We start from the raw sequence: 12,299 nt of genomic DNA, 5'->3' as shown, positions 1-12,299 counted from the left end.
ACAACAGGTGCTGGAGAGGATGTGGAGAAATAGGAACACTTCTACACTGTTGGTGGGACTGTAAACTAGTTCAACCATTGTGGAAGTCAGTGTGGCAATTCCTCAGGGATCTAGAACTAGAAATACCATTTGACTCAGCCATCCCATTACTGGGTATATACCCAAAGGACTATAAATCATGCTGCTATAAAGACTCATGCACACGTATGTTTATTGTGGCACTATTCACAATAGCAAAGACTTGGAACCAACCCAAATGTCCAACAATGATAGACTGGATTAAGAAAATGTGGCACATATACACCATGGAATACTATGCAGCCATAAAAAATGATGAGTTCATGTCCTTTGTAGGGAGACACGAATGAAATTGGAAATCATCATTCTCAGTAAACTATCGCAAGAACAAAAAACCAAATACTGCATATTCTCACTCATAGGTGGGAATTGAACAATGAGAACACATGGACACAGGAAGGGGAACATCACACTCTGGGGACTGTTGTGGGGTGGGGGGGGAGGGGGGAGGGATAGCATTGGGAGATATACCTAATGCTAGGTGACGAGTTAGTGGGTGCAGCGCACCAGCATGTCACATGTATACATATGTAACTAACCTGCACATTGTGCACATGTACCCTAAAACTTAAAGTATAATAAAAAAATAAAAATAAAAATAAGTGGAAATTATGAATAAATAAGTACAAAAAAAAAGACAAGACTAGTGACTTATGTGAAGTTAGATGGTATAGCTTACTCATACCCAGGCTATATGATATGGCCTGCTCCTAGGCTACAAACCTGCGTGGCATATTACTGAATACCATAGGCAGCTGTAACACAACATTATTTTCATCTTAAAGTATAGTAAAAATAGGGTGTAAAGGATAACGTATACTTGTATAGGGCACTTACCATGAATGGTGCCTGCAGGACTGGAAGCTGCTGTGAGTCAGTGAATGTAAAGACCTGGGATGATACTGTACACTACTGTAGCCTTCATAAACATAATATACTTAAGCTATACTAACTTTATAAAACTTTAGTACCATATTATCTTTAACTTAAACTCCTTAACTGTAACTGAAATTTTGGTAATATTTAGCTTAAAACACTCTACATACATACAAGAATGTTTTTATCCTTATTCTATAAGCTTGTTTCTATTTACCCTTTAGACCTTCGTTAAGCTAAGATGTCAGCACACAAAGTAGCCTCGGCCTACACGGGGTCAGGATCACCAATAGCACTGTTCCCTACCTCTACACCTTGTCCCACTAGAAGATCTTCAGAGGCAGTAATATGGATGGGGCTGTCATCTCCTATGATAACAATGCATCCTTCTGGAATGCCTCCTGAAGGACCTGCCTGTGTCTGTCTTAGTTAACTTGATATGTAGAGGGAAATACTCAAATAGTAGATAAACCAGTAAGCAATCACTGAAGTCTCATGTATTGCACATAACTGTATGCTATACTTTCGGATGACTGGCAGTCTATTAGGTTTGTTTACATCAGCATTGCTGCAAACATGAGTAACACATTGCACTACAACATTATGACAGCTACGGCATCACTAGGCAACAGGAATTTTCAGCTCCACTAATCTTATGGGAACACCATCTTATACACGGTCCATGGAGTGAAACACAGGTACGTGGCTGTAATTGGAGTCCCTGAAGTGCAGGGGAGGGACAAAAACATGGCCAAAATATTCCAAACTTCATGAAAACCATAAACCCACAGATCCCAGGAGCCCAGTGAACTTCAAAAAACATGATGAATTGTTGCTTGTTTTTAAGCAATCTTATTTAAAATGTTGCCCACTGTCTTCTGGCTTGAATTGCTTCTAAAGAAATGTTTCTCATTCTGCTATACATCATACTTTTAAAATTCCCTTAACTAAGGTATACCATAAGGTACTGAGAAAATCTGACAACATACTTATTCCTAGTGAATCTTACACAAAAGCAAAACAATTTCAGCTTCTGTCTTTCCATCTTTTATCATCAGCAGACTTCTATTGTGATATAAGAAATGCTAAAGAAATTCAGGTAGGAGGAAAAAATGCCAAGTAAATCCCCAGAAATAGTAAATATGTAGGTCAAGACTTAATTTACTTTAAAGATAACTCAGTTTAAACAACGTATCACAGGGTTTATAACATGTAGAAGTGAAATGACTATAGCACAAAGTCTGGGAGAAGGAAGTATAGCTTCCTGTATGTGAAGTGGCATATTCAAGGTGGACTGGAAGTTTAAGCATATACTGTAAGCCCTAAAGCAACCAAAACAGTTATAGCTAAAAAGTAGACAAAGGAGATAGGATAATAAAAGCTGGCAGAAAAAATGAAAACAAATTACACAAAAATAGATGGCATACTTAAATCTAAACATGAGATAAATATGACCCAAATAGCACTACTAAAGTGCATGGATCATCAAAGTTCATAAAAATAAGTTTCTTGTAGGCAGCTTATGTTTGGGTCTTTATCCAAAGACACAAATGGTTAATGATGGGAAGATACACCATGCTAACGCAGGTCAGAAGAAAGCTGGAGTGGCTGTGTCAGTATCAAAACACCTTGGAGCAAGGAGTATTACCAGGCATGAAGCCGCTCCATAATGATAGTAATAATTAGACTAGATAATCTATGTAAATGTACAGCTCTTAGTAACAATGACTTAGAATTCTAACACTCAAATTTGGAGTTGATATACTCAATTCTCTTTCATTACTGCTTACAAGCTGTAGCTGCAGAACTTTTTCCAGTATGCCAGAGCTGAGGTTAGAGCAGCTAACAGAACTAGGTAGTGTAACAAAAATGCTATATTAAATAGAATAAGCTAGTCTTTGGTTAAGCACCTTGCCTTTTAAACATAAAAGAGCAAACTGAACACTTGGCCTATTAGTGGCATTAAGGGAAAAAGAAAAATGTACAAATATGAGAAATTTTTGAGACAACACAAATGGATAGCAAACATAAGGAAATGCATGTTCTCATATAAAACATTGGATACATTTGTCACACTGGTTTAAAAAAATGCAGGCAGCTGGGCACAGTGGCTCACACCTTTAATCCCAGCACTTTGGAAGGCCGAGGCAGGCGGATCACCTGAGGTGAGGAGTTTGAGACCAGCCTGACCAACATGGAGAAACCCCATCTCTACTAAAAATACAAAAAATCATCCGGGCGTGGTGGTGCATGCCTATAATCCCAGCTACTAGGGAGGCTGGGGCAGGAGAATTGCTCGAACCCAGGAGGCGGAGGTTGCAGTGAGCTGAGATTGCGCCATTGCACTCCAGTCTGGGCAACAAGAGCAAAACTCCACCTCAAGGAAAAAAAAAAAAAAATCCAGGCTGGCAAGAATGGGGAGAGGCATCTCATACCAAGGAATATGAAGAAATGTTTACCCTTAAACAGGGATAGCAAATCTTTAGGAATAGATACTAGGGTCTTTAGTCCTTCCTGGTTACACATTATATATACTTACCAAAACGTATGTAGTCCTTTAGAAATTGAGATTATGCTGTTTCCAGGCAAAAATTAGGTACCCACTGTGTTGGGATCTCCACTGTACCCAGTGTCAACGATTCACAAGTAGGACTCTCAGTACAGCCATGGCTGTACTGATGGCTATTACTTACACAATGAAAGATCCAAAGCACAATCAGCTAAGAGAAAAGGCACTGGGGCAAGGTCTGGAAGAAAACACAAGCTTGAGTGCCTTCTCCCAGTGCGGTCACCAAGGCTTAACTTCCCAGCTATGAGTAAAACTCATGATGTGTCTTCTGCCAGGGAAGCCTGTTAGAAACTCAGCACCTAAGATTTTAATTGAGGTCTAGCCAAAATAGGCATCCTCTGCTTTAGTACATATTCAAATTCCGAACTCCAAGAAAAGGTGTTCATATACCACATTGTTTGCACAAGTGACTTGGGCACAATGAGTCATTCTCACCAGAGAGTGGTGGGAACTCACACACAACCCAAGTTCAAGTGAGCGTCCTGCTATAGTAACACTCTTCTACGTACCTCCTTCCCAGATAGGGCGACTTCCCTTCCTCTGCATCCTTAGAGTCCTTTTGCTGAGAATCTGTTCATTGAAACTTGTCTTTTGGATATGTTGATGTTCCGTTGTGAATTCTGGGTTCTGCAAATAGAACTCTCACAGGAGCCCGTTATAGCAGTCTCCAGGGTCAGGGTTATGATTCACTTTGTAGTGTAAGTTGTCAAGGAGGCATCTCCTTGGGATAGTGTTCAACTTAGCTATCAAGTCATGCTGGAAGAAGGGCAACATGGCTCTGCCACACAACCTCTCAGTAGCATGAAATTTCCTAGAAGAAATCTACTTCTAACAAAGCTGTATGCTTGTAGCAGAGCCTGAATGAACTGTAAGAATTGGCGGAGCTAGTCAATGAGTGTGATCCTAGGCGGGAATCAGTTATTGAGGAATTTGACATGTTGGTTCCATGCATGATAAATGGTCAAGAGGTGCTTTGTAGATCCTATTGGGAAAAGACTGAATAACAAATCTCAGAATTGAGAGGGCTGTCAGCTTGTGAAGACGTGACTATGGTAGGAGAGATCCACATTTGAGCTTTCATGTGAATATTGCCTCTGTTTCTGTTCGTAAGCAGGTACTATAAGCATGCAGAGTAACTCTTGGTGCTGTCCTGTGGACCTAGCTGTCCTAGAGAAGATCTTGTTCAGACAAATAACGTGGGCAAACACCTTTGGCTACTGAGGTCTTTCCACAAAGAAATAAGGGAATCACACTGACCTTTTTCCCTGATATGTGCCCTTCGAGCCAGTGGCCCAGAGAGAAGCTCTAAGGGATGACGGGCACAGTCCTCAGTCTCTAAAACATAGCTGGAGACTGACTTGTTCAAATCCAGTCCTTGGCTATGAAGATCCCTGTAAGGACAGATGGGCCACCATACTTGTCACATTCTTACCCTTCATTCATAGGAACTCATACCTCTAGGCATGTTCAGTACTGAAGCCAGTTCTAAGTTCGTTTCCAAAGAACAAGTTTATCGTCTCTAAACCTGGCTCTGTCAATGTTGCAATCTGCCAGCTTTGCTGTTACCTGTGTCCCCTTGATGTGGACCTATGCATCTTAGGATTTCCAGGCTGGGCCTGGACTCTTTCATCACCTACGTTATGCATGAAACAGGAGCCAATAAAGCCCACTGAGTCCCCAGAGGAAAATCATGGTGCAGGACTGCAGTCAGTGACCATTTCACCAAGTTTTTATTTACCAGAGACTTACTAAAGATGCCAAGGGAACCACATTCTCATTTCCAAACTTGGTATCCTTTTTGTGGGGAGCTAGCTCTGACACTAATCAGCAATGTCCTCCACCCTCAGGCAGCAGCATGAAATCCTAAAGAGCCTTTGCCAAGCTTCTGCTGGCCAGCCTTTGAAAAGTCTGATTCTTCTCATTGCTGAACACCCAAAGAGCAACCAACAAAATGATCTTCACTCCCCATAAAGACCACAGCTCCCCAGTAGTCCTGTTAGTGTACCCTTTAGACCACAGAAGTTTCTTGGGCTGGAATAATCTTCTTCTGACCTATACTTAAGATCAAAATGAAGATGAGATTATGTGTTCCATCATGGCTTCTGCAAATGTCAAATGTGTTTAAATTTACATGCATCTCTTCTAATTTATCCTTGAAAGTGGGATATGGACTCCTGCTATCCAAAGTTTTAGATGGAGAAAATAATGCAATCCCAACCAACCTAAAACCCCCAATCAGTTTCCCCCATGTATCACTAAAACCCTCTTAAAACCCATGACAATCAAAGGAACTCAAACAAAACAAGCATTGTTTTCCTAAATAACATTTAATGTACTAATTAGGTATCTGTGTACAGTACACAAAGGTGCTATAGACAGTACAGCAGGAATTATGACTTCTTTCTATACCACAGTAAAGTACTACCAATAGTGATGGTGTAAATGCAAATGCTAGCATACTTCAAAGTAAAAGTGGGCTTCATCTGTGGAATGTTTAGTCACTGCCCTTCAAGTTGAAGGGGAATGAGAGTTCACTAGAGAACAAATGGGAAAATTGACCAGGATTCAACCACATCTGAAGTCAAGGAATGGTCCCAAAGTAGATAAATGTGTCCTACCATCTGAAGCCATAGAACAAGAGTCGAAGGGTATGTTGTCTTCCCTCTGTTGGCAATTAGGTGGCTTGAGACTTTGTATGCTCTTGCAAGTGAGCATAAGAGAAGCATTGTATTCAAACCTGCAGTCATGACTGCAGTTCAAGGATTTTAAAGGCTTGACATTATCTAGCCTCTTCTGCTAGTGAGAAGAATCAAACTGAATGTGTTCTTCAGTGGCAATTTCTTGGCCCTTGCTAATGAGAGTGGGTTTAGTTGACAATAAATGTTAAACAGTCACTATTTAAAATTCTGCAGTCTCAGAAGTTTTTGTGAGGGTAGTATAATTCTCTAGAAATAGGGAACTAGACCCTGCTTAAATAATTCTTGGTTCCTGGGTCCTCATAGAGACAGAAGGAACAGAAATAAAAACCTTAGGTATAGGGACTTCAAGTTCTGGTCATCCCTATGTGATGCAGTGGAATTCTACCGAGATACTCCTGAGACTATACAACCAAGTTCCTAGTAGTGGGATCCTTCACCTGAGTGAGCTCAGTCCCCTCTATGAAAACCTGGGCTGTCTTCTGTCCTGTCCTGTGGGGCTCTGGAATGGCCCTCAGTGGGTCTGAAAGTACCTTTCTAAGCAAAATTCTCTCTATCTCTGCCCAAAGGCCTTTCCAGGATAGATTACTGGGATAAGTGTGGTCAACTTGGTTTTGCCAAAGGGGCATGAATGTGAGCCCTCACTGGGGAGGTTCTGCCCTTCCCTGATAACTTCTAACAATGTCATTTCTCATAAGGACATCTCCACTTCACTCTGATACATGAAGTTGTCTTTCTTTCTTTGGATCTGATTCCTGAACCTGTCCTTGTGGACCAAAGCTCTTATATCCTGATCAAGTAGGAAGAAGGAAGCTTTGAGTCCCAGTTACTTCATGCAATGGTGTTCTGTCCTTCATCAGGAAGTCTACTGGCCTGTGAGCTGACCTTCTTATAATAGTCAACTCATCTTGTGTCTATCTTCTCTCTATACACCATCTGCATGGAATCCCCCATACAAATACCTTGATGAGGATCCTAACTGGAGACTGAATCCATCTCTGATTACCCATAGGTATGGGCAGGGTTGAGGGAACCAATAAGAGAAGTGTCCCTCTGCTCTCTCAGGACTTCATGACCACCAAGTCCCTCTCAGAGCTGAGAGAACAGGAGAAGTAACCAGTGCTCCTGGGCCTGACTGAGCTGTTATCATGGAAGCCGAAGTCATAAAGGGAAGTGGCCCCTGGCTAGGGGAGAAGGCAACTGACCTCCCTTCACTTTTCCCTCCATCAGCTGCTGGTGCCTCTCATTGACTACATCTACTCACTCTCTTGCCCTGTCTTCCAGATGAAGACAAACAGATGATCCTCTCTGAGCACAGGACATGGTGAAGAAGTTCTCAGGGAAGGGCCTACCCTCTAAACATGTCATTTCTTACAAGGACATATCCACTTCAATCTGATACATGAAGTTGTCTTTCTCTCCTTGGATCTGATTCCTGAACACTGTCCTTGTGGACCGAAGCTCTTATATCCTGATCAAGTGGGAAGAAGGAAGCTCTGAGTCCCAGTTACTTCATGCAATGATGTTCTGCCCTTCATCAGGAAGTCTACTGGCCTGTGAGCTGACCTTCTCATAACAGTCAACTCACCTTGTGTCTATCTTCTCTCTATACACCATCTGCATGGAATCCCCCATACAAATACCTTGATGAGGATCCTAACTGGAGACTGAATCCATCTCTGATTACCCATAGGTATGGGCAGGGTTGAGGGAACCAACAAGAGAAGTTGGTGTGTCCCTCTGCTCTCTCAGGACTTCATGACCACCCCACCCTTCCCAGAGCTGAGAGGATGGGGGAAGCAACCAGTGCTTCTGGTAACAGGCTTCTGGAATCCTCCTGACTGAGCTGTTGTCATGGAAGCTGAAGTCATAAAGAAAAGTGGTCCCTGGCTGGGGAGAAGGCGACGGACTACCCAACCTCCTCCACTTTCTATCACCTGCTGGTGCCTCTCATTGACTACATCTACTTGCTCTCTTGTCCTGTCTTCCAGGTGAAGACAAGCAGGTGATCCTCTCTGAACACAGGACAGAGTGAAGAAGTTCTCAGGGAAGGGCTGACCCTCCAAAGATGTCATTTCTTACAAGGACATCTCCACTTCGATACATGAAGCTATCTTTCTCTCCTTGGATCTGATTCCTGAACGCTGTCACCATGTACCAACACTCTCATATCCTGATTGAGTTGGAATAAGGAAGCTTGAGTCCCAGTTACTTCATGCAATGGTGTGTGCTGTGCATCAGGAAGTCTACTGGCCTGTGAGCTGACCTTCTCATAGTCAACTCACCTTCTGTCCACACACCATTTGCATGGAATCCCCCACACAAATACCACTATCAGGATCCTAACTGGAGATAGAATCCATCTCTGATTACCCATAGGCATGGGCCAGGGTTGAGGGAACTAACAAGAAGTTGGCATGTCCCTCTACTGTCTCAGGGCTTCATGACCACCCCAACTCTCCCAGAGCTGAGAGGACAGAGAAGTAACCAGTGCTCCTCGGCCTGACTGAGCTGTTATCATGGAAGCCGAAGTCATAAAGGGAAGTGGCCCCTGGCTGGGGAGAAGGCAACTGACTACCCTCCCTCCACTTGTCTTTCCGTCACCTGCTGGTGCCTCTCATTGACTACATCTACTCACTCTCTTGCCCTGTCTTCTAGGTGAAGACAAACAGGTGATCCTCTCTGAGCACAGGACAGAGTGAAAAATGATAGGCTAGATCTCTGGAGGCAAACCAAATAATCAGCACACCCACTCAGAGATCCTGCTGTCAGCCTATTTTTGGCCTGTGTTCAACTATAGAGAGGAAGATTGACCCTTTCTGGTATCAGAAATGTATATGATCCTCCCTACCATTGGAATCCCCTGCACTAGGGTGGCCCCTGCATACTTAGAGCCTCTATTTTTACTGTGGTCTTCCTGCCTTAGTCATAAGGAGATTCCCTCCACATTGTGCCTGATACAGTTGTCCTATCCGATCTCACCACCATTGCTGCCATCATTGATACTCTCCTCCTGGGGCCTCTTCCTGATTAAGTTCTTTTCTGTTCTGCTGCTGTGACTGACATCGACTCTATACCTCCTGTCCCCACTACTACATTAAAGCCCCTTGTGGACAAGAGATCAAAAATTAAGTGTGATATTCTCAATGCAGTGAGAATATTCCTGGTTTTTCTCAGTTCTCACTGGAACGTAGTTCTCCGACTGGTTCTCTGTACAATTAAAGAAAGCTGCATGCAAGCAGGCGAAACTATGGTTTAAAACGATGAAGGTGCAGGGATCTGAACTCAATTCTGGGACAGCTGGTTCATTAACAGAAATTAGCATCTTGGAAGTATCTCCTATCCTAGAGCTTGTTCTTTGTGGATACAGAAGATGCCCAGGGATTCTGTCTACATCCCTTGGGTTCTTTGCCATTTTCACAGCCACTGGCTCCCGACACTTTGCCTCTTAGCAGCCAGTGCTCTATCGTTGAAGGATGGGCCTCAGGCTGCCTTGACTGCACACATGGAGAATCAGGTGCTTTTTAACTAACAACTGAAGGATGCAGGGGTAGGTATGAATACTCCAGCTCCCTCACACCCACAAGGCCAACTGAAGAGATGTATGTTGTCTCCAGGGCTCTGCTGTGGAATTGAGCCAGTTACCCTCTGTGGGACTTTATGTGATATTTATACCCTTGTATACTTCCTTCCCTCACTAGTTCCACTTCCTTGAGTGGAAAGATCCCCACTAGTGGATCCCGAGAGCATCTGGTAACTTCCATCTAGGTCCCAGAGCAGACCCAATGATGGGAATGCACAGGGTACCCACGTGGTCTCTTTGCTTTCTATCCAGCACTGCGACCAAGCATACCTCAAAGACTTGTAGAGAATAGATGTAGCTGTTAAGCTCAGTTTAACTTTAAAATGGGCCTAGCACTTGTTTTAAAATAGAGGCAGAGATGGGATTTGAACCTGGATTTATTTAGATCCATAGTTGAGAGCAAACTGTCTGGCATCAATAGCACATGTGATGGAAATGAAACATGGAAGTGAGGACACGATTACCCTTCAATCTAGTTAGCAATCATCATCTACTAATCCAAAGGACCCTGGGTTGCAGCCAGCTCTGGCTCCATGTGCTGGGTTCATCCCCTGTCAGGTAGTTTAAAACCTCATAAAAGAATAGATGTACCAGGTGAGATTTCTCTGCATGTAGGAGGAAAGCTTATGGGACAGGCTTCTGGAAAGCAGATCTTAAACGAATCAACATAGGGTGACTTGTGTAATTATGGCTGTACTTGAGGGTTCACTTTGAAATTCATCATGTTCTATACTAATCTATACTTTCCTCTATATATATGATTTACTGTAAAGCTAAAGATCCTATCATTTTTCCTAGTGGGAACTCTGCTCAATCTTCTCATGATATTGCTAAAATAAAAAGCAGAGCTTGTCAGCTGAGTAGCACAGGGGACAGGACCTCATACTACCTCCATTTCATGCTACTAACAATTTGGAATTGATTTTTCCTCTTCCCAAGTCAGCTAACTTGGGAAAAGGGCAATGCAAGAAGTAATGTGTCTACCCTAAACAGCTTGACTCTGTTCTCTTCCTTCCACCCAGCAAATCCCTCAGCTTAAGGCTCTTCCCTGAGGATGACCATGGCACTTCCAGCTGCAGGTCTGGGGTGGCTGCTCATCTCTTGAACCACTGTCCTCCCAGGTAGGTACCAGGTATCTAGCTCAGGTCTCAAGACACTGCCTCTGTTGGTAAGGCCATAAGTCAGAGGGGTCCCATGATGAGGTCAGGCCTTGTCAGCCTGTTGATGGAATTAGAGTAATACCTGGGGGGATGGGGTGTTTGTATTAGTTTTGGCTCTGGAGCTGAAGGAAGAATGCTAGCATTTAGCATCTTGATATATTCTTCTTCACCAGCACATCCTGGGACAGCAATTACACTTCAAAGATTCCTCAGGAGGGGCTGGGGTTGAGCCCCCTGGGAAGATGTGGCTACCTGAGCAGGCTTGCCCTGCCTGATGTGGGAGGTGGGGGGGGGGGACATGGGGCATGAAATCAATGGGATGGAGGGCTGCTTGGCATAAGGCTACAACTGGTGTTGCATCTGAAACCTTTTATACACACTTGTGCATACACAGATCCCTTGTGTACTGCACCCTACCACCCCAATTTCTCCCTGGGAAGTACATTGATTTGTGCTAGCAACTGCTTACTGGAGGACCCAGCTGTTAGGGAGTGGACACTTTCTCTGGATGTTGGGTGAAGCCTATGTAGGATTAAAGGAGAGGAAGCAGACAAGGAGAGCCTCAGGTCATGATGCAGATATAAGGTCTGAAGCCCCAGTGATGTGCTCTAAAGACTGCTCAAAGCTATGCTGCATTGGGCAGAAATGGCCAGGCACTACTACCCCTACTGTGCTCAGTCATCAGCTGGATTTGCTTGGGGAGACCACAGTGACAATTGCTGCGATGGATCCCAAAGGCACTGCAGCTACCTGCCATCCTACAGCTGAATGCCAAGGCTTGCCTTGAAAAGCAATTCAAGCAGCCCATCTCCAGGGCTATCACATGGAGCTCTCTTTAACCCATCCTTCCCCCTCTGAATGCTGGGAGAAGCTAAATGCTGGCAGTCTTCCTCCAGCTTCAAATCCAATTAAGTTCACTGGAGAATCTGGGCAATGCCTCCAGATAACATTCCTACTTCCAGCCTGGAAGTGTCACACAGTAGTAGCCCTCCTACAAATCTGTGGTGCTAATGGCAGTCATAATGTTATAAATAAAGTTTTGGTGCCGCAAAAGAAATAGCACTCGAATATTAAATTTTCTTTTTAATCCTCCGCAAGGCAATTTACTTCTAGAGAAGGGTGTACTCTCACAGATGGAGCAGTGGTGAGTGCACACTTGGACAAGGGAGTGGAAGGGGTTCTTATTCCTGACACACATAGCCCCTTCTGCTGTATCGTACCCCTATTGGCTAGGGTTAGACTGCACAGGATAAACTAATTCTGATTGGCTAATTTAAAGAGTGGTGGGGTGAGTGGTTTGGTGGGAAAAATGGTTATGGCAGAGAAGGAAATCGGAA

The 12,299-nt window shown here is 43.6% G+C and overlaps 1 protein-coding gene and 1 long non-coding RNA gene across 4 annotated transcripts in view; one reads left to right on the top strand and one right to left on the bottom strand.

Annotated features, from left to right (window-relative positions):
- The window catches only part of LOC134756527 (uncharacterized), a 194,756-nt gene extending 186,709 nt beyond the window's left edge, over positions 1 to 8,047 (bottom strand). The window contains exons 1-3 of one of the 3 annotated variants that reach the window (XR_010129267.1): positions 7,808 to 8,047; positions 4,781 to 4,914; positions 4,033 to 4,150 (exon numbers count right to left, since the gene is read on the bottom strand). Coding sequence is in view for 1 of the 3 variants with exons in the window: in XM_063693728.1 (XP_063549798.1) it covers positions 4,033 to 4,143; positions 4,781 to 4,914; positions 7,808 to 7,854 (292 nt within the window). In the remaining 2 variants the exon portion in view is untranslated. The remainder of the gene's footprint in view (positions 1 to 4,032; positions 4,151 to 4,780; positions 4,915 to 7,807) is intronic. The other 2 variants (XR_010129266.1, XM_063693728.1) reach the window with 2 other exon arrangements.
- Positions 8,048 to 9,661: 1,614 nt separating this feature from the next.
- On the top strand, positions 9,662 to 11,797 carry LOC129526041 (uncharacterized). Its single transcript, XR_008670624.2, has 3 exons — positions 9,662 to 9,769; positions 10,825 to 10,923; positions 11,357 to 11,797. It is a non-coding gene; the product is annotated as an uncharacterized lncRNA (long non-coding RNA).
- The last annotated feature ends 502 nt before the right edge of the window (positions 11,798 to 12,299 follow it).

The sequence above is a fragment of the Gorilla gorilla genome, chromosome 10 (genome assembly GCF_029281585.2).
Source record: "Gorilla gorilla gorilla isolate KB3781 chromosome 10, NHGRI_mGorGor1-v2.1_pri, whole genome shotgun sequence".
NCBI lineage: Eukaryota > Metazoa > Chordata > Mammalia > Primates > Hominidae > Gorilla > Gorilla gorilla.
This window is presented reverse-complemented; position numbering and strand designations above follow the sequence as displayed.